The sequence below is a fragment of the Perca flavescens genome, unplaced genomic scaffold (assembly GCF_004354835.1).
Source record: "Perca flavescens isolate YP-PL-M2 unplaced genomic scaffold, PFLA_1.0 EPR50_1.1_unplaced_scaf_61, whole genome shotgun sequence".
Taxonomy (NCBI): Eukaryota; Metazoa; Chordata; class Actinopteri; order Perciformes; family Percidae; genus Perca; species Perca flavescens.
In genome coordinates this window covers 1,375-26,434 of record NW_021166715.1, presented here as the reverse complement: position 1 = coordinate 26,434, position 25,060 = coordinate 1,375, and the positions used below count along the sequence as shown (strand labels likewise).

Sequence of the window (25,060 nt, the reverse complement as noted above, 5' to 3'; positions counted from 1 at the left end):
AGCTGACAGCGGTTGCTGTGAGTATTACTGGCCGCTGGTGGGCAAGCGATCCCGGCCACCGCCAGCTGGCTGTCACCTAAGACTGGAGCTTCCAAGTCCGACAACATATCATAGAAAATGTGCAATTGGCCATCAATTGTTGTAAAACTGCCCATATTCAAACTTTACACAGTTAATTTCTCACATCAAACAGTCTCAGTGGCGATAATGCCGAATCTCTAGATGAGCCGCAGCTGAGCCTCGTATGATTGAACCGCGCTTACAGTTAGATAAAGTTGTGGGGAAATGAGTAGGCTATTACTCATTTTTGAGACTGTTTTATGCAAGAAATTAACTGTGAACAGTTTGAATATGGGCAGTTTTACAAAACTTTATTTATTCATTTATTTCAATTAACAGCTTTCATATTTGCAAATGCGGATAACCAAGGCTATAATTCTAGAAAAATATGCAGATTGCAGTTCAGATAAAGATATTTTATAAAAATGTTCAGAGAATCACAACTAATGAGATGAAATTTAATCAAATATATTATTCCTTGAATTATGGATCAGTGTTATGATTTTCTCAAAGTTCTGTAGCAAATCATTTTAAGCAGTACAAATGTTTGGTTTGGGTTTAGTCACACATTTCCTGTACTCAGCTATGTCATTCATTGCCTGGAACTATGGACCAAAGTCTTTTTATGGCACCTCCAATTTCATATTTTGACTCGTTTTACAACAGAAGTATCAGACTTTGCTTCCACAAATCTCCAAAATTATACAGTAAAAATGTTTAATTTTCAGTATGATGGTATTATGTGATGCCCTGTACTCAAATATGTCAGTCAGTACCTGGAACTATGGACCAAAATCTTTTTATGGCACCTCCAATTTCATATTTTGACTCGTTTTACATCACAAGTATGGGACTTTGCTGCCAAAAATCTCCAAAATTATACAGTAAAAATGTTTGATTTTCAGTATGGGTGTAGTCAAAGATGTCCTCTACTCAACTATGTCAGTCATTGCCTGGAACTATGGACCAACGTCTTTTTATGGCACCTCAAATTTGATATTATGACTCGTTTTACAACAGAAGTATGGGACTTTGCTTCCAGAAATCTCCATATTTATACAGTAAAATTGTGTGATTTTCAGTATGATGGTATTAAGTGATGCCCTGTACTCAAATATGTCAGTCAGTACCTGGAACTATGGACCAAAGTCTTTTTATGGCACCTCAAATTTCATATTTTGACTCGTTTTACAACAGAAGTATGGGACTTTGCTGCCAAAAATCTCCAAAATTATACAGTAAAAATGTTTCATTTTCAGTATGGGTGTAGTCAAAGATGTCCTCTACTCAACTATGTCAGTCATTGCCTGGAACTATGGACCAAAGTCTTTTTATGGCACCTCCAATTTCATATCTTGACTTGTTTTACAGCACAAGTATGGGACTTTGCTTCCAGAAATCTCCATATTTATACAGTAAAAATGTTTCATTTTCAGTATGATGGTATTAAGTGATGCCCTGTACTCACGAATCTCCGTAGGAAATGAATGGCTCTTTGTCGCTTTGCAGCCGTGGTTACTGTGCCAATGCGAAGGCACCGTTGACCCGGCAACAAGCGATCTGCCGCCGTGATCCACCAAACCCTGAAGTATCCTCGTTGAGGCCAAATCTTGCTCCGTAGCGCGGGCCTCTGGTCACACAGCGTCGTTACAACAACAGAACCACAAAAAGCCAGGGTGTGAACGGTGTATTTCCCTCCCAGTCCCCCCCAGCTGGTGGAGGAGAACCATCTGATACAGAGAAGAACTGGTTGTCTTCCACCTTGGGTCGGTTAAAGGTCCGGTGAAATGCCGCGGCTGTCATCTCCTGACTGAACGTTGTCCCAGACGTAGTAGTGAAGGTAGTGCTGGTGCTGTCTCTTAAATTAATAAGTCATCCTGACTTACAGTTTGGGGTTGATGCCTTAGTTTGAGTAAATATGCGCGGAGTCCAACACTCAGAATCAGGACAATGCAGCCAAACACACCGAGGATCGGTACGCTCAGGTACAGACGCCCACCTGATGGAAAAACCAAACAAACATAAGCTACAGTAGCTGGAATATCACACACACACACATAGGAGCATGAAGGGGATGGGGAATGGGATTCCCGTATGTTAACTTTTTTAACCCTTCGATTGTCCTCGGGTCAAATTTGACCCATTTTTATATCAGAATGAGGAGTTTCTTTGAACCAAATTGCCCCAAAATAAGCTGAATGTGTTGATGTACGTTGTGTGGAAGCTCGGTCACATTCTTAGCAGGTAAAATTAATGATTGTTGATTGATGAATTGTGGGTGGGTGTTTTTTCTTCAATTTTATAGCATTTGAAATAAACGGTGATCCACTCAACATCCTCTGATCTTAACGAGCAGTCAAAGTAAGCATGACTCAGCGTTTTGCTTCCATCTTCCCAGAGTCGGTCTATGTGCTCACCTTCAACACCCGTGTCATCGTTTGGACCTGGAGTCTGGAGGATTTTGGGATGCAGCGGCGTCTCGGTCGTCCAGGTTTTAACAGAGCCTGGCTCTATACAAAAAAAAAAAAAAAAAAAAAAGATACATTTGTAGGGATTTAAAAACACATTATAGGACAAACAGTTGTTGACAAAACGATCCTTAAAGTTTTAAATCTGTCGAATTCTGAACACAGGGCAGAACATCTACAAAAAGAGCTCCTACACGACTGAAGCGTACATCCATGATGTGGATCTTGATGCTCCACGGCCCTGACTGGCAGCTGATTGGACGAACGCGCCACGTGGGTCTGGCTACTCCTGAATTTCAACAGACTGTCATGACGGCTCGTTGAGAATACAATCTCGTATTTTACAAAAATAGTTCACCGAAACGGGTTTCTGAAAACATTTTAAGCGAGAAATAGGCCAATACAGTTGCTGCATCTGTCTTCATTTCAGATCGACAAAGGTCAGTTTAAAAGATTTCCATCCACTTCTATTGGATAGTCGCGTTCAACGGATTAATTTGCATAAAGATCGTCATCGGACAGCTTTTGAAGTCGCTTCACGTCACCCATGGGAATAAAGTGGGGCGCGGCGCGACTCTCAAATGGATCCCCAGAGTAACAGCACAACTGTACAGACCAACACTTTGTGTTTGTTTTATTTGTTTCATAATGACACTCGAGTTCATGACTTTAATGATTTTTTTCATTCGTATTTTCGGGTTTACATGACAGACAGTTGAATTCCTGAATAAAAATAATAAATCATTTTGGTGCAAAGTTTTGAAAATCATGACACGTGGTTTAGACAAAAACTAGTTTACTAGTTTGAAGAGATCAGAGCCACAGTAACGGCTTCAGTTCCCCGTCGTAAAGTGCTGTCTGACAGCGAGGTGAAGCTCTGAAAATATTCTAAATATAGAGTTTGATTTTAACCAGCTCTACCCATCTATCTACCCATCTATCTACCCATCTATCTACCCATCTATCTATCTATCTATCTATCTCTCATGGCTTATATCTTGGCTTTCAACCAATCAGATTGTTTGATTTGAGCTACCCTTTTTATAATGAATCAACTTACCAGTGACATTGAGCCAACATCTACCAGAGTTTCTCCCATTATGTGTCAACACTTTACAGACATACAGTCCAGAGTCCTCAGTCCTGAGTCTGGACACATGAAGTCTGAGTCGTCCTTCTCTGAGGACGTCTTTGTCCCACTGGACTCGTCCTGCAAACTGTTCATCCTGAGACTCTGGGACCTCTACTCCTTCATGGAGATGAAACAGGACTAAGAGTCTGTCAGTTATCAGTTGACAGAAGATATTCAGAGAGTTGGAGGAACTGTGATTGTTGGTTGTGAAGGTCCACTCCAGTGTGATGTCTTGGTCCTCCTCTGCCTGATAGGAGCTCTGGGTCACATTCACTGTTCCTGTTGAGGAGAGGGAAAGTGAGGAGCAGACACACACACTGACAACTTTAAACTCCATCTCCACAAGTTTCTGTGGACACTTTAGTGATTCCTTGTTTAGTGTTAGTGGATAATAAAGTGATGCTGTAAACTAACCAGAGACACAGGAGGTCAGGATGATGAGCAGGATCATCTTCTCCCTGTGAGAGGAGACAGAGGGGAAGAGTCACAAACACATGAGCTCAGAGTTCACTTATTACAGGACAGAGAGAGGACATATACAAGCTGTTTATACTTCTTCCTCTGTTACTTACACATGAGTGATCAGAGGACATTGATACGCAGGTACAGTGGTGTATTTCTGTCACAAGATGGCGCCAGTTAGAGTTTTTCAACTGAGGAACAACAAGGAAGTAGGAGTCTACGCCGATGAACTGTGAGATAAAGTAGAGGGCGGTTAAAAAAAAAAAAAAAAATGTAGTTAAACCAGTTTCCAACAGGCTTGAACCAGATCCTTGTTATCTTTCCAAACTGTAACATTGTGCTTGTTCTCCAGTGATTGTTGTTTTTGTTGATTGTTGTTTATTTAATGTTTTGCTCAGAAGTTATTGATCCCGGAAGTTTGAATCTGTGCATGTCTTTCTAACTTTACCCAAGTTTTAAAAACATTTAAATAGCTAAACAGTTAACAGCGAAGCCACACCGAAAAGAACGTCTAATGTTAATACAAATTACGGGTAACGTTAACTCACGTAACGGTGACGTTATCGTTGAGCTCGGCCCGGTGAAATTTGAATTGAAAGAGGGGTTCTCAACCTTTTGCAAGCTGGGCCCCCAAAGCTGGTTCATTGCAGTTGGAACCCCCCCCTCCAATTTCTTGGCGAAATGTCTGATAAACGTAGCCTCAAATCATGCTCGATTTGTGCACGATTGCAGTATTTCGTTTTGAGTGCAGTCATTTCTGAGAATCCTGCCTCACACAAATATGCCGACGTGAAAGGGAGGAGGATCTTCAAGGTGACATCACAGAGTTGAGAGTATTCCTGCATCAATGCTGCCCAGAATGACGAAAGAGGGCAGGAGGTCAGTGGCGTAACTAGCCAACACCGGGCCCCTATGCAGGATTACCAAGGCGGGCCCCCCCCATGCAGGATTACCAAGGCGGGCCCCCCCCCACTACAGCACGTGAAGACGGCGCAATGTCCCCGAGTAGGCTATCATGAATAGGACAGGAGAGGATCATAGAGACACAGCATATAAGAGATGGGATGACTGACAAAATCGGGAGTAGCCTACACGCACCACAACAAAAAAACACTGGTGAATGTTGACCATAACACATGAAAAAACACACCAGATCAGTCCCTCCAGGATTTCACTGCCTTTTTTTTTTAAGATTGTTGCGGCCCAAAATGCCTGATTTTACGAGAGCTTTTCTTAAAAATTGCGATAAAAGTGGTGGTGTCTTTTGTATGTGTGTTGCAAAAAACTTTTTTATAGTGCTTTAAAAAAAAAAAAGGAAACTTGTTTTGAGGAGAATAATAATTAGTACTATTAATTAATTAATTACTCTGGGCTGAGATTTCCTAGGAACCTTACCAAAAAGGCTCAGGATGCTGCAAATGTTGGTATAATAGGAAAATGGCTGGTGGATTTAAGGACAAAAATTAATAATTTATTGAATGAATCAAATATGAACATATCTGTCCCTGTCAGTGGCTTGTTGATCTTTACATTGTTAGTTAATGTCCTATCCTGGGGACACACACACACACACACACACACACACACACACACACACACACACACACACACACACACACACACACACACACACACACACACACACACACACACACACACACACACACACACACACACACACACACACACACTTTTATTACTCGGTGAGGACTCATGACATAGCGAATGACCATGGGGACCCTTTCTAAACTACTATTTCTAAATGAGCTAGAGACATGGTTTCAACTCCAAAACTTCTTTTTTGTTTCTGGGATCCTGAAAATCACTTAAAATGTTAGGATTTCACAAATAAAGGTCAAACCTGACTTTCACCAACCCTATGGGGACACATGGCAAATTCTTTTAATATTTATAATATTTATACCCCCATTCCATTGAAATACTCGTCCTTCTATTATATAGATTTTTTTTTCAGCTATAAAGACCTCATATTTACTTTTATCACTCGTTGTTGTATATTACAGGTGAAATAATTAAAGTAGCCACCAGGTGGCGCTTCCATGGTTTTTGTTTTTTATGTTTTGATGCTCCTCTTGCCTGTCTTAAGTTTGTTTTGGCCATTTAATGTCACAAATGTTTTCTGATTCTGCAAGGGTGGACAAGCTGGTTTAAAGAGAGTAGCTCTGCTCCAAAACAGACCTGCTATGCCCTATCCTCCACTCAAACTCCAGACTACTGACATCACAATAAAACCGCTGATCATATTTAGACCCTATATACCCTCATTGATAAACATATAAAAGAATATACATGCTTTTTTTATTTACTTTCAAAAAGCTTTAGTGTATATTTGACACAATACTGTTCTACAAAGCTACTGAAAGTAATGTAAAGGGCATTTTAATGACTTTTTAATGAACACAGGACTTTGTATGCTGTACGAAAATGTAAAAACAAAATGCCAATTAGAATTTGGCTAAAACTCATTTGAGTTGTGTGTTTGAACCAAGCTTCTCCTACATGTCGAGAGGAAAACTAAATATAATGCAAAGAGGCTGAATTAGGCCAGTTTATCAGAATTTAAAACCAAAAATAAGCAATTAAATTTTGGACACATCTAAACATAGTGACCCCCTCTCATATTATCAAGTGCCAAGAGATGAACAAAAATGGACACCCGCTTACCCAGCTGAGTTCACAAACCTGTTCCACCAAAGCATCAGGAACATAACCAACAACTCAACTAGATTACACCACAGCTTAAACAAAACTACATCATCTATTTTCCAATGGATGATGTAGTTTTGTTTAAAAACTACATGTTTTGTTGCTCTAAATCAACCGGACACCATAGCAGATTATTTGAGCATGGTTACGGATCGGCACAGTACAGACTGAGTGCGCACAGCCTTGCCATTGAAAACAGGTGACAAAGGAAAACCTGGCTCCCTGTAGAGCAAAGGATCTCCACTGATTGCACCCTTAGTGAGCCTAAAACAGAGCCAAACTTCCTCACTTAACATGTCAAATATATAAACATTTGGAAAATATATTTAAGAACCAAAAGGTTTTCTATAGCTCTCAGATTAAATTAAATTACCAGTCCTACTAGGAGAAGACACTAAGAGCTGTGAGCAGGCAGCAGTCTGTGTTGCTTCCATAAACGGAGGGACAGTGAGTGACAGCAGTCGCCTGCACCTTGTACTTGTTTTGTTAATTTTTCTTTGTTTCCTGTCAGTATTGTTCCAACCAACCTTTGACTTGTAGTACTTTATATATTCTAGTTCATTCAGGAAATGCCACAGAAGCAATGGTGTTTACATTGCAGATTAACTTTATTATCACAACTCATCCATATACAAATTCATTTGTCCTGGCTCTTTGCTTCCTTCTCCTTCACCTCTTTCTCTTACTTCCTACAAACCTGTCTGTCTCTGCCGACCTCGATTTCTCTCTACAAACTTTTCTCTCTCTTTACCTCTGTTTCTTATTTTAAAAAAGGTTCAGGAACGCTTTCTCTTTCTACACACCCATCTATCTCTCCCTACATAGTCTCTCTCTCTAATATACATACCTGTCTCACTCTCTAATCTACATACCTGTCTCACTCTCTAATCTACATACCGGTCTCTCTCTACATACCTGTCTCTCTCCTTTCTACATACCTGTCTCTCTCTACATACCGGTCTCTCTCTACCTACATACCTGTCTCTCTCATTTCCTACATACCTGTCTATCTCTACATACATACCTGTCTATCTCTCCCTGCAAACCTGTCTCTCTAAAACCTTTCACTCTCTCTACAACCTGTGTCTCTCTCTAACTCCATTTCTCGAACCACCCATGACCCACTACCACAATGTTCTTTAGGATAAAAATTTAAATTACATCACTCAATGAAATAATAGTCAGAGCATGTTGACATATTAAATTTGAAAACAAAAGAGTTATAACAATCTTAATAAAATGTCTTTGCATGCTCAGATATGAGCTGAATTGAAGTTAGCGCTGTACCTAGTTGTGGGATTGTAGAAGAACTTAGATGGCAAAAAAGAATTATGTTCAGTGATTACAATTTAGATTTCCATTAGTTATTTTCTAGACGCTTTAAAGTGTCAATGCGGTTCTTCACATAGAACTTAACTGCCTTCCAGCTCCTTCCCCTAAGCACCTCTGAGGATCCCTTGATAGATGCTTCACACTGGGCTTTGCCAGGAACCCTGCCAGAGTTGATGTTGTCCATGAGATTGCTCTCCACAGCCTGGACCTCCTCTGTGCTCCACTTCTTTCTCGCCATTTTTGATGAACCTTAGACAAAGAAGTAAGGCCAATCAATGTAAAATTGCTTGCAGAGTTTAAAGATTAAAAATCTAAAATGATGGGTGTCTGGACAGTAGTAACTAGGTGGTTTCTATTGTCGTGCTAATAATAATAAGTAATTTAGACTGAAAAAAAACTGTAAAAGTGTGGTTGTTACAAGGGGACTAGATGGCAACTAGATGGTTGCTAGATGTGACCTCATAACCACCTAGGGCTGCACAATAGAGACACAGCACATCGCGTCATACTCCCACCAGAGAGGAAAACATCTTTCCGCTCTACATCGACTTGTATTGGATGAAGGTGCCTCATCTTCAATTTTGTCTGCTGGCAAACCGAAACAGTCCTAAAAGCTGCTGTGTGGTGATATTTACTACCAACAATGTATAGAACCCAGAACCTAAGTTTTCATAAGTTGTGGAACCGAAAAACTGAGCTTTTATGATGACAAAAGTGGATATATACGTGAGGAATCAGCAGAGAGAATGGTTAGACTGTGGGATTCTGACACTAAGCTAACAATATGCCCAATGTTACGTTTGCAGCAAGCATTTTATTAACAAGTCAAATATCCAAATGTCAGTTTTAGACTAACTACAGTCTGTAAGGTAAGCTAACACAGGTAATGTTGGACATAACTTTAGTTTAGTGTCAGGATTCCAGTCTTCCCATTCTTCCTGCTGATTACTCATGTTTCTGTTGTTTGCTAGCAGACGGAATAAAGAGGAGAAAACCTTGACACAACACAAGTAAACGGAGGGCAGAGAGCGGTTTCCCCCCTGGTGGGGGCGGGACTTAAATACGCTTTGTCTCTATATGGAGAGAAAAAAAATAAATGCTTTTCTTTTTGTCACAATATACATTTTTACTTAAATTTAAAATTCATGATGATGTAATATTTTGTTGGGGTCTTTTTTCCTATATCTGAAAAACATGATTTGTAGGCCAGGGCATCTCTGTTTCTTCAATCTACATATCGCACTTGGCCATATTGTGATTTTGATAATATTTTTGATTCATTTTTCAGCCCCATAAGTCCCTAACAACTACTTAGCAAAAACCAAGCAATGCTCTACCAACCACCTGGTTGGTACTGCACTTCCTTTTTTAGCCTTGATCTGGCTGCAAGTAAGTACCAGTTTCATTTACTTACTGACAAAATCAGCTTTATATCACATAGGACTACTTAAATAACATGAGACATTTGTACATAGCTGACCAGATCCCTTTTAGTTAAGCTCACATGCAAATTCACAATTACTTTTATGGCTTTGTAAATCATTGTCCAAAACCAATTTTTACGTTAATCTTGATTGCTATACCTATGTGAGTACTGACGAAAAATAAAAAACGAGCCAAATCAGTGCTAGCAACACAGAGCTGCTGCAGCTAATGCCCAGAGCTCCCACTGAGCTAAAACGGCAGTTTTGGGGGCATAAGATAAAGAGTGCCTTTGTGTCTCTTAACAGACACAAAATGCAATTAAAATGTCTGTACAACATGAACAGGGCCCTTACATGACAACTAGATGCATTTGTGTTCAGCCCAGCCTCTGTAATAATCATCACAAAGCAGTTCCCTGTGTATTTGTAGCATTTATATCCATTTTGTGTGTGATCCATCTAGCGTTGGTGAGTAGGAGTCTTGTCTGTGTTGATTGTTGTGGTTTCCTTAGCCGGGCTAGCAGGCCCGGCCGGCGTTCCAGCTTCTGCTTCCTGCCTGCCCTCCTGGCTTACCGTGGCCGACAACAATCCAGTGAGCGCCCGCTGGTCTGGTGGAGGTCTTCCAGAAGACCATTCAAGCCTTTGCTGTGAAAATTTTTATTTTATTTCCCCCTCAAAAATAGGTAATTGAGCACTGTAGTGGTTATGACCATATTAGTGACTATGTTACTACATGGAAAACCAAATGATGCCTGTTTCTTGTACAGTAATAGCGTTACTGAAGGCTAGCTCTAGCTCCATAGTTACATTATTCCAAGCTTCTTCCTTTGTGAACACCTCCGCTCTTCACTCTTCACACACGACGCTCCTCCAACCTGCACACTGTTTACCTTTTCCTGCTACAACTGAATTCAAACGGGACTTTAGCACGAGACTACAGCTAGCCGTCTGTAACACTATTTTACTGTACAAGGCAAACATAATTTGGTCCGTTTCCATGTAGTTACATAGTCACTAATATGGTCATAATCACTACAGTACATTTACAGTACTACTACTACATTTTTTTTGTGGGGGAAATAAAAAATTTTGCAGCGAAGGCTTGAATGGTCTTCTGGAGGACATCCACCAGACCAGCGGGCGCTCGTTGGATTGTTGTCGGCCACGGTAAGCCAGGAGGGCGGGAAGGAAGCAGAAGCAGGGACGCCGGCCGGGCCTGCTAGCCCGGCTAAGGAAACCACAACAATCAACACTGGCAAGACTCCTACTCACCAACGCACACAAAAATGGATATATATGCTACAAATACACACAGAACTGCTGTGTGATGATTATTACCAAATAATTATATTAATAATATTCCTGGCTGAACACACTCACTCATCCCAGACGCTAGCTAGCAGCTAAGAGGATAGGTGAATTTAAACAATGGCTAAGTTGCTTAACGCATCTTGTTGTCATGTAAGGGCCCTGTTCATGTTGTACAGATGTTTTAATTGCATTTTGTGTCTGTTAAGAGGCACAAAGGCACTCTTTATCTTATGCCCCAAAACTGCCGTTTTAGCTGAGTGGGAGCTCTGGGCGTTAGCTGTATTAGCTCCGTGCTGCTAGCACCGAATCGGCTCATATTTTTTGCTATCGACGGTACTCACATACAGTAGGTATAGCAAGATTAATGTAAAATTGCCAGGAGTTCTCCTTTAATACTATTGATTACAGAAAAATGCCATATCATTAAAGACCAAATTTAAGTACCGGAGGAGTAGGCCAAATCCCATCAGTGGTAGTCAGCCAAATTTGTATATTTTCTGAAAATGGCTCAGAAAAGTATTGGTCTAGAGTTTAAGATGTTGGGTCTTAAAGTTCAATGAGGCTGTGATTAACCTAGAGTTTTAAACAAGCGCAAATTTACAATAGCTGCGACCACTTAGTGCTGTGGAACCGGTACCTGGTCCGTCGGACTTAACAGGTTAAAACCAAGACAATTTCCCCACTACTGTTATTGTCAGACCAAGTTGTGCATTGGATTGTATGTGAACTTACAAATACACTTTCTGCTCGCTTGAGTTCAGGAACACTTATGTCCTCCTTTTCAGGGACGGAACTTAGTTCAAGGATCACTGTAGAGTCAGAAGAGCTCTGGTCCATTTCCTGGGGATCAAATACAAAAAAAAAAATTATTGTTGTTAGATAAACTAAATGTATGCCATTTACTTATTGATAATTTTTCTGTTAAAACTAATTGATTTTAGAATTCCTCTCCCACTACATTCCATATTAGTATTACTATACACCACATCTAACGTTACCTAGTATAACCTGCTAAACTGACTGACTCTACTCAACCTTTTGGTGACCTTTTTAAAATCTGTAATCTTTGACACTGATGATGATGATGGATAAAGCCTAACAAACATTTTTTTCCAGATTAACCTAATGATGAAAATGTGACATATTATGGTGGGATTCATGTAGGCTTATTATTACTTGAGATTATGTACAACTCTGTGATTTTATAAAACAAAATCTATAATACAATGACTTACACAAAGCAAAACCTTACTTGGAAAAAATATGAAACCTACGACTCAGGCTAAATACTGGATCATCCTGCAATGGCCCACTTAAGCCAGTTATGATGCCATGTTGTTCAATAAAAACATGATGCAGAGAGAGGAAGGGATTGCTAGGTGTGTTTGCTTAAAAAGTAGGAAGTTTACATTGGCATGACAGAAAGGTAAGCTATGTTTGATTTGTGTTGCAGGCTAGTTAACTTACGGCGTGAGTTTAAGCAGCAGCCATAATGAACCGATAACATGTATGAGGGCCTATGGCAAGAATGCTGTGACTGAATGATTACAGTTGCTAAGTATATCCATCCATCCATCCATCTTCGTCCGCTTATCCGGTGTCGGGTCGCGGGGGGAGCAGCTCCAGCAGGGGACCCCAAACTTCCCTTTCCCGAGCAACATTAACCAGCTCCGACTGGGGGATCCCGAGGCGTTCCCAGGCCAGGTTGGAGATATAATCCCTCCACCTAGTCCTGGGTCTTCCCCGAGGCCTCCTCCCAGCTGGACGTGCCTGGAACACCTCCCTAGGGAGGCGCCCAGGGGGCATCCTTACCAGATGCCCGAACCACCTCAACTGGCTCCTTTCGACGCAAAGGAGCAGCGGCTCTACTCCGAGCTCCTCACGGATGACTGAGCTTCTCACCCTATCTCTAAGGGAGACGCCAGCCACCCTCCTGAGGAAACCCATTTCGCCGCTTGTACCCTGGATCTCGTTCTTTCGGTCATGACCCAGCCTTCATGACCATAGGTGAGGGTAGGAACGAAAACTGACCGGTAGATCGAGAGCTTTGCCTTCTGGCTCAGCTCTCTTTTCGTCCACAACGGTGCGATAGATTGAATGCAATACCGCACCCGCTGCGCCGATTCTCCGACCAATCTCCCGCTCCATTGTCCCTCACTCGCGAACAAAACCCCAAGGTACTTGAACTCCTTCACTTGGGGTAAGGACTCATTCCCTACCTGGAGAAGGCATTCCATCGGTTTCCTGCTGAGAACCATGGCCTCCGATTTAGAGGTGCTGATCCTCATCCCAACCGCTTCACACTCGGTTGCGAACCGATCCAGTGAGTGCTGAAGGTCGCAGGCCGATGATGCCATCAGGACCACATCATCTGCAAAGAGCAGCGATGAGATCCCCAGCCCACCAAACTGCAACCCCTCCCACCCCGACTACGCCTCGATATCCTGTCCATAAATATTACAAACAGGATTGGTGACAAAGCGCCCCAGCCCTGGCGGAGGCCAACCCTCACCTGAAACGAGTCCGACTTACTACCGAGAACCCGGACACAGCTCTCACTTTGGTCATACAGAGATTGGATGGCCCTGAGTAGAGACCCCCTCACCCCATACTCCCGCAGCACCTCCCACAGTATCTCCCGGGGACCCGGTCATACGCCTTCTCCAAATCCACAAAACACATGTAGACCGGTTGGGCATACTCCCAGGCTCCCTCCAGGATCCTTGCGAGTGAAGAGCTGGTCCGTTGTTCCACGACCAGGACGGAATCCGCATTGTTCCTCCTCAACCCGAGGTTCGACTATCGGCCGAACCCTCCTTTCCAGCACCTTGGAGTAGACTTTACCAGGGAGGCTGAGAAGTGTGATACCCCTATAATTGGCACACACCCCTCTGGTCCCCCTTTTTAAAAAGAGGAACCACCACCCCAGTCTGCCACTCCTTTGGCACCATCCCAGACTTCCACGCAATGTTGAAGAGGCGTGTCAACCAGGACAACCCCTCCACACCCAGAGCCTTGAGCATTTCTGGACGGATCTCATCAATCCCGGGGCTTTGCCACTGTGTAGTTGTTTGACTACATCAGTGACTTCCGCCTGGGAAATCGACGACAATCCCCGTTATCCTCCAGCTCTGCCTCTAACATAGAGGGCGATTAGTCGGATTCAGGAGTTCCTCAAAGTGCTCCCTCCACCGCCCTATTACCTCCTCAGTGGAGGTCAACAGTGTCCCATCCTTACTGTACACAGCTTGGATGGTTCCCCGCTTCCCCCTCCTGAGGTGGCGAACAGTTTTCCAGAAACACTTTGGTGCCGACCGAAAGTCCTTCTCCATGTCTTCTCCAAACTTCTCCCACACCCGCTGCTTTGCCTCTTTCACGGCAGAGGCTGCAGCCCTTCGGCCCCTTCGGTACCCTGCAACTGCCTCCGGAGTCCTCCGAGATAACATATCCCGGAAGGACTCCTTCTTCAGTCGGACGGCTTCCCTGACCACTGGTGTCCACCACGGTGTTCGTGGGTTACCGCCCCTTGAGGCACCTAAGATCCTAAGACCACAGCTCCTCGCCGCAGCTTCAGCAATGGAAACTTTGAACATTGTCCACTCGGGTTCAATGCCCCCAGCCTCCACAGGGATGCACGAAAAGCCCGCCGGAGGTGTGAGTTGAAAGTCTGTCGGACAGGGGCCTCCTCCAGACGTTCCCAATTTACCCGCACTACACGTTTGGGCTTACCAGGTCTGTCCAGAGTCTTCCCCACCCCTGACCCAACTCACCACCAGATGGTGATCGGTTGACAGCTCTGCCCCTCTCTTCACCCGAGTGTCCAAAACATACGGCCTCAGATCAGATGAAACGATTATGAAATCGATCATTGACCTTCGGCCTAGGGTGCTCTGGTACCAGGTACACTTATGAGCATCCCTATGTTCGAACATGGTGTTCGTTATAGACAATCCATGACTAGCACAGAAGTCCAACAACAAACAACCACTCTGGTTTAGATCAGGGAGGCCGTTCCTCCCAATCACGCCTCTCAGGTGTCTCCATCATTGCCCACGTGTGCGTTGAAGTCCCCAGCAGAACAATGGAGTCCCCCACTGGAGCCCCATGCAGGACTCCAGTCAAGGTCTCCAAGAAGGCCGAATACTCCGAACTCCTGTTTGGTGCATATGCACAAACAACAGTCAGAGTTTTCCCCCACAACCCGCAGGCGTGGGAGGCGACCCTCTCGTCCCACCGGGTAAACTCCAACACAGCGGCGCTCAGCCGGGGCTTGTGAGTATCCCCACACCCGCCCGGCGCCTCACACCCTGGGCAACTCCGGAGAAAAAAGAGTCCAACCCCTATCCAGGAGTATGGTTCCAGAACCGAGACTGTGCGTGAGAGGTAAGCCCCACCAGATCTAACCGGTAGCGCTCCACCTCCCGCACCAGTTCCGGCTCCTTCCCCACAGAGGGTGACGTTCCACGTCCCCAGAGCCAGCGTCTGCCGCCCGGGTCTGGTCCGTCGAGGCCCCTGACCTTCACTGCCACCCATGTGGCATCGCACCCGACCCCAACGGTTCCTCCCACAGGTGGTGGGCCCATGGGCTGGAGAGATGGGAGCCACGTAGCTTGTTCGGGCTGTGCCCGGCCGGGCTCCGTGGCAAACCCGGCCACCAGGCGCTCGCCGACGAGCCCGCCGTCTGGGCCTGGCTCCAGACGGGGGCCCCGGGCTTCCTCCGGGCAGGGTCACTCCATCTCTACCTTGCTTCTTGCTAAGTATAATAAAACATAATGCTAATGTTACTAGCTGCAGCTCTTCTTATGGTGCTGTTCGAGGTTTCTTCCTAAGAGGGAGTTTTTCCTCGCCACTGTCGAACTGCTTGCTCTTTCGGGAATTGTTGGGGCTTTGTAAGTTATAGAGTGTGGTCTAGATCTAATCTGTAAAGTGTCTCGAGATAACTCTTGTTATGATTTGATACTATAAATAAAATTGAATTGAATTATGATGCTGCTGAACTTTTCTCATAAACTTGTAGCTGATGATCACATTATTATTGAGGGTGCAGTTATAGGCAGTCATTACAGGTAGCTGTTGGACTGTTTACATTTTCCACTTTAAAAATACATACACAGGAAAACAACATTTAAACAAATAGCTAATATTTCTGCCTTGCCGCAGTAATTTATAACTATGAAGGTAAATATGGTGCAAAACGTGAGAGAAAAAATGGTCCACCTATTGAAAAATATTCACACAAAAGAATTTCACAAATGTGTAGATTGATTTTTACAGATACAATGATAGCTGCAAACTTGTAATGCAACATTTACCCATCATTATTTAATATAAATAATAATAATATATAAAAATCAGTAAACGTTGCATTACAAATTTGCTACTGTCATTGTATCTATGGTAAAATAAATCTACACATTTGTGAATTAGTGTTATTACATTCAGATCACGGTTTTGAGAATGTTTTCTATGAGTGACGATCTCAATTTCCAAGTTCAGATTTTTTATGTTCTCTGGAAGCTGGTCCAAAGATCGACACCATAGTGGTTAAAAGCTGCTTCCCCCTGTTTTGTTTTGACAGTAGGTTTCAGTAGTAGTTGCTTATGTTTTAATCTAAGGTGTCTTGGTTGAGAATGTTGTTGGAATATGTCATGCAGGTAGTTCCCATGGAAGGTCCCATCCCCTTTAGTGTCTTAAAAACTAACAGAAGAGCCTTAGAATCAATTCTGTATTAAATTGGGAGCCAGTGTAAGGACTTTAAGACTGGCGTAATATGATCTGTTCTTTTTGTTTTAGTAAGGATCCTGGCTGCACTATTCTGTACCATTTGGAGAGGTTTTAAAGTCTTTTTAGGAGTCCAGCACATTGCAATAATCAATCCCACTAGAAATGAAAGTATGTATGATTTTTTCAAGATCCTCCTTTGAAATATATTCTTTTAGTTTATTGATATTTTTAAAATGAAGGTATAATGATTTTATGACTGTTTTAATGTGACTGCTAAAATTTAAGGATACCAAGGTTGTTTTTTTTACCACTTTCTTTGCTATTAAGCCCTTCCTTTAAAGCAAGGTAGAAAGTTTGCATCTTTCCTCCTCATTTCCAAAAACTACCATCTCAGTTTTATTTTTGTTAAGCTGGAGGAAGTTCTGTGACATCCAAGTATCTATTTCTTCAAGGCACTGTCAGAGAGTGTTAATGGGGTTATAGTCATTAGTAAAGATATGACAGGAGATAAATGTTTACAACAGAACTTAAATAGATCAAATTGAAACGTTATAGAGCATCAGGGTAATCTCATTTGGTAAACTATAAGATGGCAGCCATAAAATGTTGAGGATGTTTCATACATTGCATTGTTTGATGTGTGACAGTGCATGACAGGGTTTTCCCTGAGATTTCAGAGCGCTTAGGTGCAATGACGTCACACATTCATTTGCATATTGGTGATGTCATTAAACAGTTATTTTTGCAAAAGCTTAGCCGAGTTGTTGTTGGTTGCAGCTAGGGAAAGATCATTAGAAGCAAAACTTGGAGGAGCTTGTCACTAAAATGAGAATAGCTTGTCCACCTTAAAAGGTCAGCCCACGGTTGGTGAGTGAACCTTAGCTAAAGTTGTCGCTAGCTCTGTGCCGGGCTGGCTAACCGTTTCACTTTAAACCAGCAGGTAGCAAGCAGGACACGGGAACTTGGCTTGGGTCTTGAGGAGTTATAGCAATTACCAACAGATATACTGTACACAGACTAAAATTCTACATTCACATCTATTATGCAAATGATTATTAACTTTATACTCACAAACACAAGTCCCTATCTTTTTCACCTCTCTTTTTCCACCACACACTATCTAATGTGTGGGCTGTACCTGGGGCTGCGTGTGCAACATGCATGGTGTGTGTGGTTGTGACACTGTTTGTGTCCATCATACAGCATGTGTCCAGAAGACAACAAGCAGGAGCCCCTCCTGTTCATCGGCTTCTATACAGTCTATGTTCGCAGTCCAGATGATGTCCAAATTGTTTTTATGTTTATACGCTTTGGCCCTGCCCCTAAGCTCTATAATGGCAGAGATAACCCTGCATGAGACTCAGAAAGTTGGATTTATCAACAAAAATGCAGGTGGAATACTGTACTATTGGGCCTTTGCCATGCAACACATCAACTTTCTGAGTCTCATGCCCCAAACCAACACTGATTTCCATGACAATATTTCCAAACAAACATTCTATAGCAGACATTTAATGTGTACCAGCAAAATGACCAAAAAGAGATCATTAAGTGCAAATTCATATTACGAGTTGTCCTAATTATCACTTTACTGACCTGAAGAATTGAAAGGGCTGTCACGGTGACCATGAATGGTTGTCAAATCTTCTTCCTGCAAGTCATATCATATATCATATTAGTCACACATTTTAGCTGCATTTCTCCAGTTTATTAACAGTAGATTAGGCAGTACGTGTCACATGCACCATCAAAGAGGTAGTATAACACTGTATGTCCATATTTTCAATAAAAGGATGTTTTTTTATATGGGAAAAGTACAACATATTTATCTCTCTGGAGAAAATAGTTCCCCAGCCACCTCTCCTTCTGTAGTCACCACTCCTTCTCACTCAACACCCCACCCCCCCCCCCCCACACACAGCACTATCTGATTCTGACTATAAGACACATGTTGCAGCACACTTCATTTCAGCTCAGTATCAGTGCATTTAACATTATTGCAGCCATCTCTCTTGATTTATACTTTTGTTTAAACCCCCCCCCCCACCCCACACACACATACGTATGGTAAAAGTTGCAAAATGGCGACAGGTCACGGCATGTGCACGTTACTAAATGGCTGACCTGGTCCTGAGAACCACACCTGCTACTGTCCTAAACTAAGGTTTCCATTTGACACGACGACGGCACAATTTACTGTAAACTAAGATGGTGTTGGTTTATAAACTGTAATGTTAGCTGCCATTAAACTAGCTAGCATTAACTTATTTGGCTGACAAGATATAAGTTAGCCTTCTAACATTTTACTTTCAAATTAATCTATAAGAGTTGGTTTACATGTGATAACAGTACAAATCTATTTTAAAACAGAATTGTAAACGGTTTAAATGGCAGTAAAATCAATTTTAGACTCACCATCTCTCCCCGATCCATGACTCCAGCCTGCTCTCGTCCATGCAGTGAAGATCTGACGCAGAGTTCACAGCTTACGTGAGGGGAGGGGCTGGACACCATGGGGACTCCGGCACACACACTTGCCACATGGCCGGAGTGGGGGATGGGCGTGGTCGGGATGGGGACTTGAACATGACATACGTGTGTAACAGTGTTTTCTTTTAAACGGCGTCAGTAGCTCAATTTGAGACAACAATCGAAACCAAACGAACCCTGAAACCTTTCAGCATATAAACAGACGAATGCTTTTGGCTTAACTTGAAATAAAAATAATTATTTTTTTAATTTATTATTAGTTAGTTTTTTTTCCTCAAAATTAAGCCAATGAAAAGTGTACATACTAAATGGATACATTTTTCCTCATTAGCAAAAAATTAATAATTATAATAAATATTCATAACATTCTTCAAAATATCTGTATATGCTTGTGCATGTCAGCGTGCTCTTATCTGTTCAGTTGATATTTTTGAGTTCACACCACGCCAAACTCACCTAATGTAAGGGGAGGGCCTGGACACGCAGGGGACCCTAAACACACCTCATGTTCGCCACATGGTAAAGGCATGGCCAGAGTGGGGGATGGGCGTGGTCAGGATGGGGACTTGAACATGACAGATTGTGTGTAACAGTGTTTTCTTTTAAATGTGGTAACATTAGCTCAATTTAAGACTACAATTTAAACCATACGCTACAAACCCTGAAAGTTTTTAGCATATAGGCAGACAAATATTTGGCATTATTTGAAATTAATTTCTTCATTATTAGTTTTTTTTATACTAAATTAATACATTTTTCTCCCCATCAATACAAAATTAATTAATAATAATTATTATACATATTTTTATCTTACATGTACATAACATTTATCAAAATATATTTCATATATTGTAGTTCTGATTCTCAACTTTATAACGCAGCTCCCTCTCTTCAATCTCTCTCTAAATCGCTGCACCACAAACCCTGGTTGCAGCGCTCGTTGAGCCACCGTCTAAAACTGCCATTTCCACCAGCTGACAGTTTGTAAACAGAAATAAATGCATTATGGATCATTTTATTTCTATAGTTTGTAAGCTCACTCGACCAGCTGACTTCTGTTGAAACAGAAGATGTCTCTAACGTTTTAAAACCAGCCTCTGGAGTCTTGACCAGCTGAGTCGCAGCAACACCATTAGCTGGTTTGTAGACTGCTGAAACTGCAATGTTCTAAAACAGTTGTGTCTCGTTGCCAATCTTTGGTCTAAACTCTTCTATAATATATTAGAAACTTCCAATTTGATAAAGTCAGTGTTTATCAGACCACAAATGAGACAATTATTAGAACAACACAGAATCTCTCACTTGTTACTCAAAATTGTCATGAAAATATGAAATACCATAAGTATGTCAAAATACACTGAAAGGGGCCTTTAAGATGTCCTGTTTGCTTTAGAATTTGAGTGAAAAAAAATGTAATTGTGCTGAGAGCAAGCGAGCAATTCGGCAATTCTGAGAGGTGCATGATGCCAGGGGTAGAGCAGCGCCTAGTTGGGCGGCACTGCTCTCAATGGATTGGCCCGCATGAGAGCGATTTTGCCGGCTTTTATGTGTAGGCAGCTTTAAGCAGTCTGGACCATAGAAATTATATGGTTTTGAGTATTGTTATTAATACATGAGCTTAAAGTTTTCAGAATTGTATTCATAGTTCCCTTTAGGCCTTACAGCTTTTTAAAGTTAATTACAAAAGTAACAATATATTCATCATTGTTAGCTTATACTATATTATCTATATGTAAATGAAATGTAGGGATAAGATGCAGATCTGAAGCAACATCAGAAGTATCCATGGTGAGAAAAAAAAGGGAGAATGGATGGCAAGCAATAAAGCTGAACTGCACCAAACCTTCAAATGAGCTTGAATATCAGGTATGATAGTCCAGCAATGAGGTGGCATAACTAAAATATCAAAACCATATTATAAAAAGGTTGCTCAAATCAAGCAAACTGATTTGTTCTGGTTCATAATAGTGATATAATAACAACCACATACAAAAGCTATAATTAGAATTCCTTTGAACAACAAGTATCACTCCAAGTTTGAGATACAACATTACACAAACTGATAGCTGGTGCAACGGACAAAAGCTGTTCATCTGCACACACACTGCCATGAAACAGAGTTGGTTGGCGAAGTATCTATATACTGTATATATTTAGAATATTTTCCCGCTTTATTTTGCCATCAGACAGCCCTTTACTAAAAGGAATTGAAGTTGTTGTCTATGCTCTCTTGAAAGCCTTCTTCATTGATAAACACAGCAATTTTAATCTAGCAGAAAACAGGAGTTGCTCTTCTACCACTGCAGCCAGCAGTTAGTTGCTTGTCTAGTTCTGTCTCGATTGTTAAGTTAGTTTTTGTTATTGTGTGCCTTTTCATTAGCTTCATGTAAAAGAAAAAGTCTGTGCTAGGCTAACATTATCTGCCCTGCTATATGTTGTGCCTTTATCACAACATACTATGGCCTGTTGTAAGCTATTACTTAAGTATTAAAACATCTTAATCATCTCTTAAATAATTATAAATATAATGAACACATATTTAATGCATTAGTCTTTATTGAAAATGTATAGCATAAAATAACGTGAGGTTTTGTTTGGAAATAACCTCAAACTGAATTCATGCCAAACTGTCTGTTCCTCTGGGCCTCTCTGCTTCAGAGGTCACAACCAGGTCAGTTGAGACATTGGGTGGGGAGGGAGGACTGCAATCTGCACCTGCACTACTGCTGCATTCAAGGGAATATGGAAATTGCAATTTTACTGACCCTGACTGGTCATGTTTTTACTAAAATGGAGGACTGCAGATTTTTTTTTTTTTTGCAGTTATTTTAAGACAATTTAGCTCTTGCTGAGTAATTCAATGCATCCTCTGACCTGGATGACTGAGAACACACTTTAAATTATGGATTTGACTTTTCTGTTTGTGAAATTTACCTCAACATGAAGACCCATAGTTCTGTAATATCCAGGCACACCTGAACACACAGTTAGAAACATGCTTGTTTGTTTTAAACCTAAACAGCCCAAGTTATGAAGGATACAGATGCAGCAGCATGATTAATCCATGTGAAACATATTACATTTTTAGCAAACTAGGTTGGGCTGAGTGTAAAAAAAAAAAAAAAAAAATCTGGGCTAGGGTAAGTAATGATCTTATCAAACAGAATATACAGATTTCTTTGTAAGCAATAATAATAGCAGGGCTTAAGGGTTATAAGGGGTTTGTGGACTGCAGATGAAAATTAGCCGGTACGGCTAAATCTGGCACATTTACATGTTGGACATTGTACTCATGTTGATTAATGTGCACTGTCCCTTTTTAAATAAAGAAATCTATATATATTATATATATACATACAGTTATTTGTTAATGAGGGGGAAACATAGATATGGTAGCTTTCAACCAATGAATGATTTATGAAACTGGATAATGCAGCTGAGTCTGGCCAAGTCCTGAGTCCTGTTTAACCTTACCAGAAGCAGGAAGTATGCTCTTTCAGCCTTTTGCAGTGGTGTTGATTTTTGCATCCCACTTCAGATCCTGGGATATTGTGTATTCTTGAATGTGTGTCCCAGTGGTGACTACTGAGCCAAGAATGTTAAAGAGGATAGGTAAAGGTCCCAACTTTTCCAAACTTAAATATATTACAGAAGTTATAATTATGAAATAGGCTATATATATTAAAGCCTACCTTTTATTTTTGCTCTCTATCAAAAGAAAAATATGTTGTATGCTGTAAATCAAGGCCCAAACGCACTGAAAGCGATAATTGACGCAGTTCTTTTGACCTGCCTTATTTGACCTGCCTCATTTGATGCTTCCATGGCACACTGCAGGCATCAGATTTTAAGCGCCAACACCACAGAACCAGCAGTATTGTAGAAAAGGTCGCTATTTAGGCAAAGGTTTTGTATGTTACAGATCCCCCCATCAGTAGAGGCATTGTACTTTTTGTGCCACAACGGACATTTAATTTTTATATTAAGAAATATTTAAGTTGCATTCATTCAATTTCACTTTTTTATAATGACTATAAGCTACAGAACAAGTTTATAGTCCAGATTATGGATACATGACCACTGCATCAATCCTTCCCATTTTTTTCAGCTCATTTGTAAATGCCATCACAATGATTACTGGGCTTTTAAGAGAAACTTTCACTCAGTTGCCGTGACATTTTTGAATGGTTTAGGTGCACAGAAGTATGAGCTTGATTCACACAATCATAAACATCCTCTCGTGTTTCACCATCAACAAAAATAAATAGAAGGCTGTTTGTAGAGCGGATCTGTGTGGCGTATACACACAACTATCATGCTGCTCTCACAGCTGGTGTGGCCAGTTTCATAGCAATAAACTATGATCACAGTCAGTGAGACAGCTAACAGACTAGAGTAGACTAACGCTTTTGTTGCGTATTGGCCATTTAAAACCTTGGGTGTACTTCCAAACGCGCGTGTCAGATGCTTTTAGTGCATTTGGAACTTTAAGCTCAAACTTTTGCCACGGAAGCTACTGTATTGTAAGGTTACTCCTGAAAATTTAAAGAGTGCTGGAATGTGGAACGTGTGATACTTGTAGAATGGGGTTAATATCTTCGAACCTTTGCCTATCGTCTTTAAGGGCAGATGGAGGGTGCTCAGGGGGGGCTCTTCCTGAAGTCCACAATCATCTCCAATGTCTTCTGAGCATTTAGTTACAGGTTGTTGTGGCTGCACCAGGATGCCAGCTGCTTGACATCATGTCTGTAAGCTGACACATCATTGTTGGATATAAGCTTTACAGGGGGTCCTGGAGGGGCAGTCAGTAGTGTATAGAGAGTAAAGCAGGGGGAGAGCACACTGCACTGTAGGGCTCCAGTGCAGAGAGACATGGTCAGTGATATGTGTGCTTTCTGAGCCTAAAATGATGTTTCCTATTCGTATTTTGAAATATGTGGCCAGATGGGAAACCCCATCTCCAGCATAACGGTTTTGGGTTAAATTCCCACTGCGATACATCAACCAATGTGTCCCTGAGCAAGACACTTAACCCCTAGTTGCTCCAGAGGCGTGCAACCTCTGACATATGTAGCAATTGGAAGTCACTTTGGAAAAAAGCGTCCTCTAAATGACATGTAATGTAATGGAACTGTAATCCACAAATCGAACCTTTGCAAGGTTACTAGGTCTGGTTATATAGTTATATTAGATGAATGAGGAAATGAAGATATTAGGCACAGGCGTTTGACATGATGAAGATGTTGCATGCATGGTTAGTAGCCTATATTACCAAGTTTCTAATGGTATGAAACAAAACTATGAAGAAATAACTGAGCAAGAACATTTAGAGATGCATCTGAAGGGCCAATATAGTGAGGTGTGTTTTTTACAGTTTCATAACCATTTGTAAATAGATTCATTAATTCACTAGTATAGTTGATGGATCATCAGGATAAAAAACATTTTGAAAATCAGTAATCCTATCTTGATAATTTAGGTCTATAAACAGGTAACTGGCATAGTAAATACAATACAGTATTATAACAGAAAGATAAACTGGCTATCTGCAATATAATTACAGTAAAATGTAACATTTAACTTAACTAAGGCAACAAGATTTGTTCATAATTCTCTTGTTATGTTAGACAATGAATAGCCTCATTTTAGTTACAATTGCAAACTAAACAAAAAGAAAAAACACATTCTAGGAAATGTTTAAGCAGAGATAGCTTTTTCAAGTGGAATTGAATAGGCGGTTAAATTGATTTTATGTTAATCCACTAGATATTGATCAAATTGTAGGACTTTAATTTTAAGTATTCTGAGTTTGAGTTACTATGGCTGAGCTAACAGAAAGTTCAAATTGTATTATGCTGTAATACCATCTCCCACCAGGAGGGGCGCATCATTGACTGAGTTAAATTTTCATTATGCTGCAATACCATTTA

At 41.3% G+C, this 25,060-nt stretch overlaps 1 protein-coding gene and 1 long non-coding RNA gene across 2 annotated transcripts; both read right to left on the bottom strand.

The window, feature by feature from the left end:
• Nucleotides 1-1,538: 1,538 nt before the first annotated feature.
• LOC114552057 (uncharacterized) lies at nucleotides 1,539-4,751 on the bottom strand. The gene is made up of 6 exons (XM_028572761.1): nucleotides 4,671-4,751; nucleotides 4,233-4,313; nucleotides 4,075-4,118; nucleotides 3,589-3,939; nucleotides 2,478-2,570; nucleotides 1,539-2,059 (listed from the first exon to the last, which is right to left on the bottom strand). Exons 3-6 carry the CDS (start codon nucleotides 4,109-4,111, stop codon nucleotides 1,920-1,922), a joined length of 621 nt encoding a protein of 206 aa, XP_028428562.1. The 5' UTR covers nucleotides 4,112-4,118; nucleotides 4,233-4,313; nucleotides 4,671-4,751; the 3' UTR covers nucleotides 1,539-1,919.
• Nucleotides 4,752-7,913: 3,162 nt separating this feature from the next.
• On the bottom strand, nucleotides 7,914-19,333 carry LOC114552058 (uncharacterized). The gene is made up of 4 exons (XR_003692101.1): nucleotides 19,056-19,333; nucleotides 18,237-18,291; nucleotides 11,649-11,756; nucleotides 7,914-8,430 (listed from the first exon to the last, which is right to left on the bottom strand). It is a non-coding gene; the product is annotated as an uncharacterized LOC114552058 (long non-coding RNA).
• Between the last annotated feature and the right edge of the window lie 5,727 nt (nucleotides 19,334-25,060).

What these genes read in the sequence shown, in the direction of transcription:
- LOC114552057 (XM_028572761.1), bottom strand. Translation starts at nt 4,111, where the DNA reads ATGATCCTGCTCATCATCCTGACCTCCTGTGTCTCTG. An exon ending in ATGTTGGCTCAATGTCACTG is followed by an intron (nt 2,571 to 3,588) that starts GTAAGTTGATTC and finishes TTTTTTGTATAG; the next exon opens with AGCCAGGCTCTGTTAAAACC. An exon ending in CGATGACACGGGTGTTGAAG is followed by an intron (nt 2,060 to 2,477) that starts GTGAGCACATAG and finishes TTTTTCCATCAG; the next exon opens with GTGGGCGTCTGTACCTGAGC.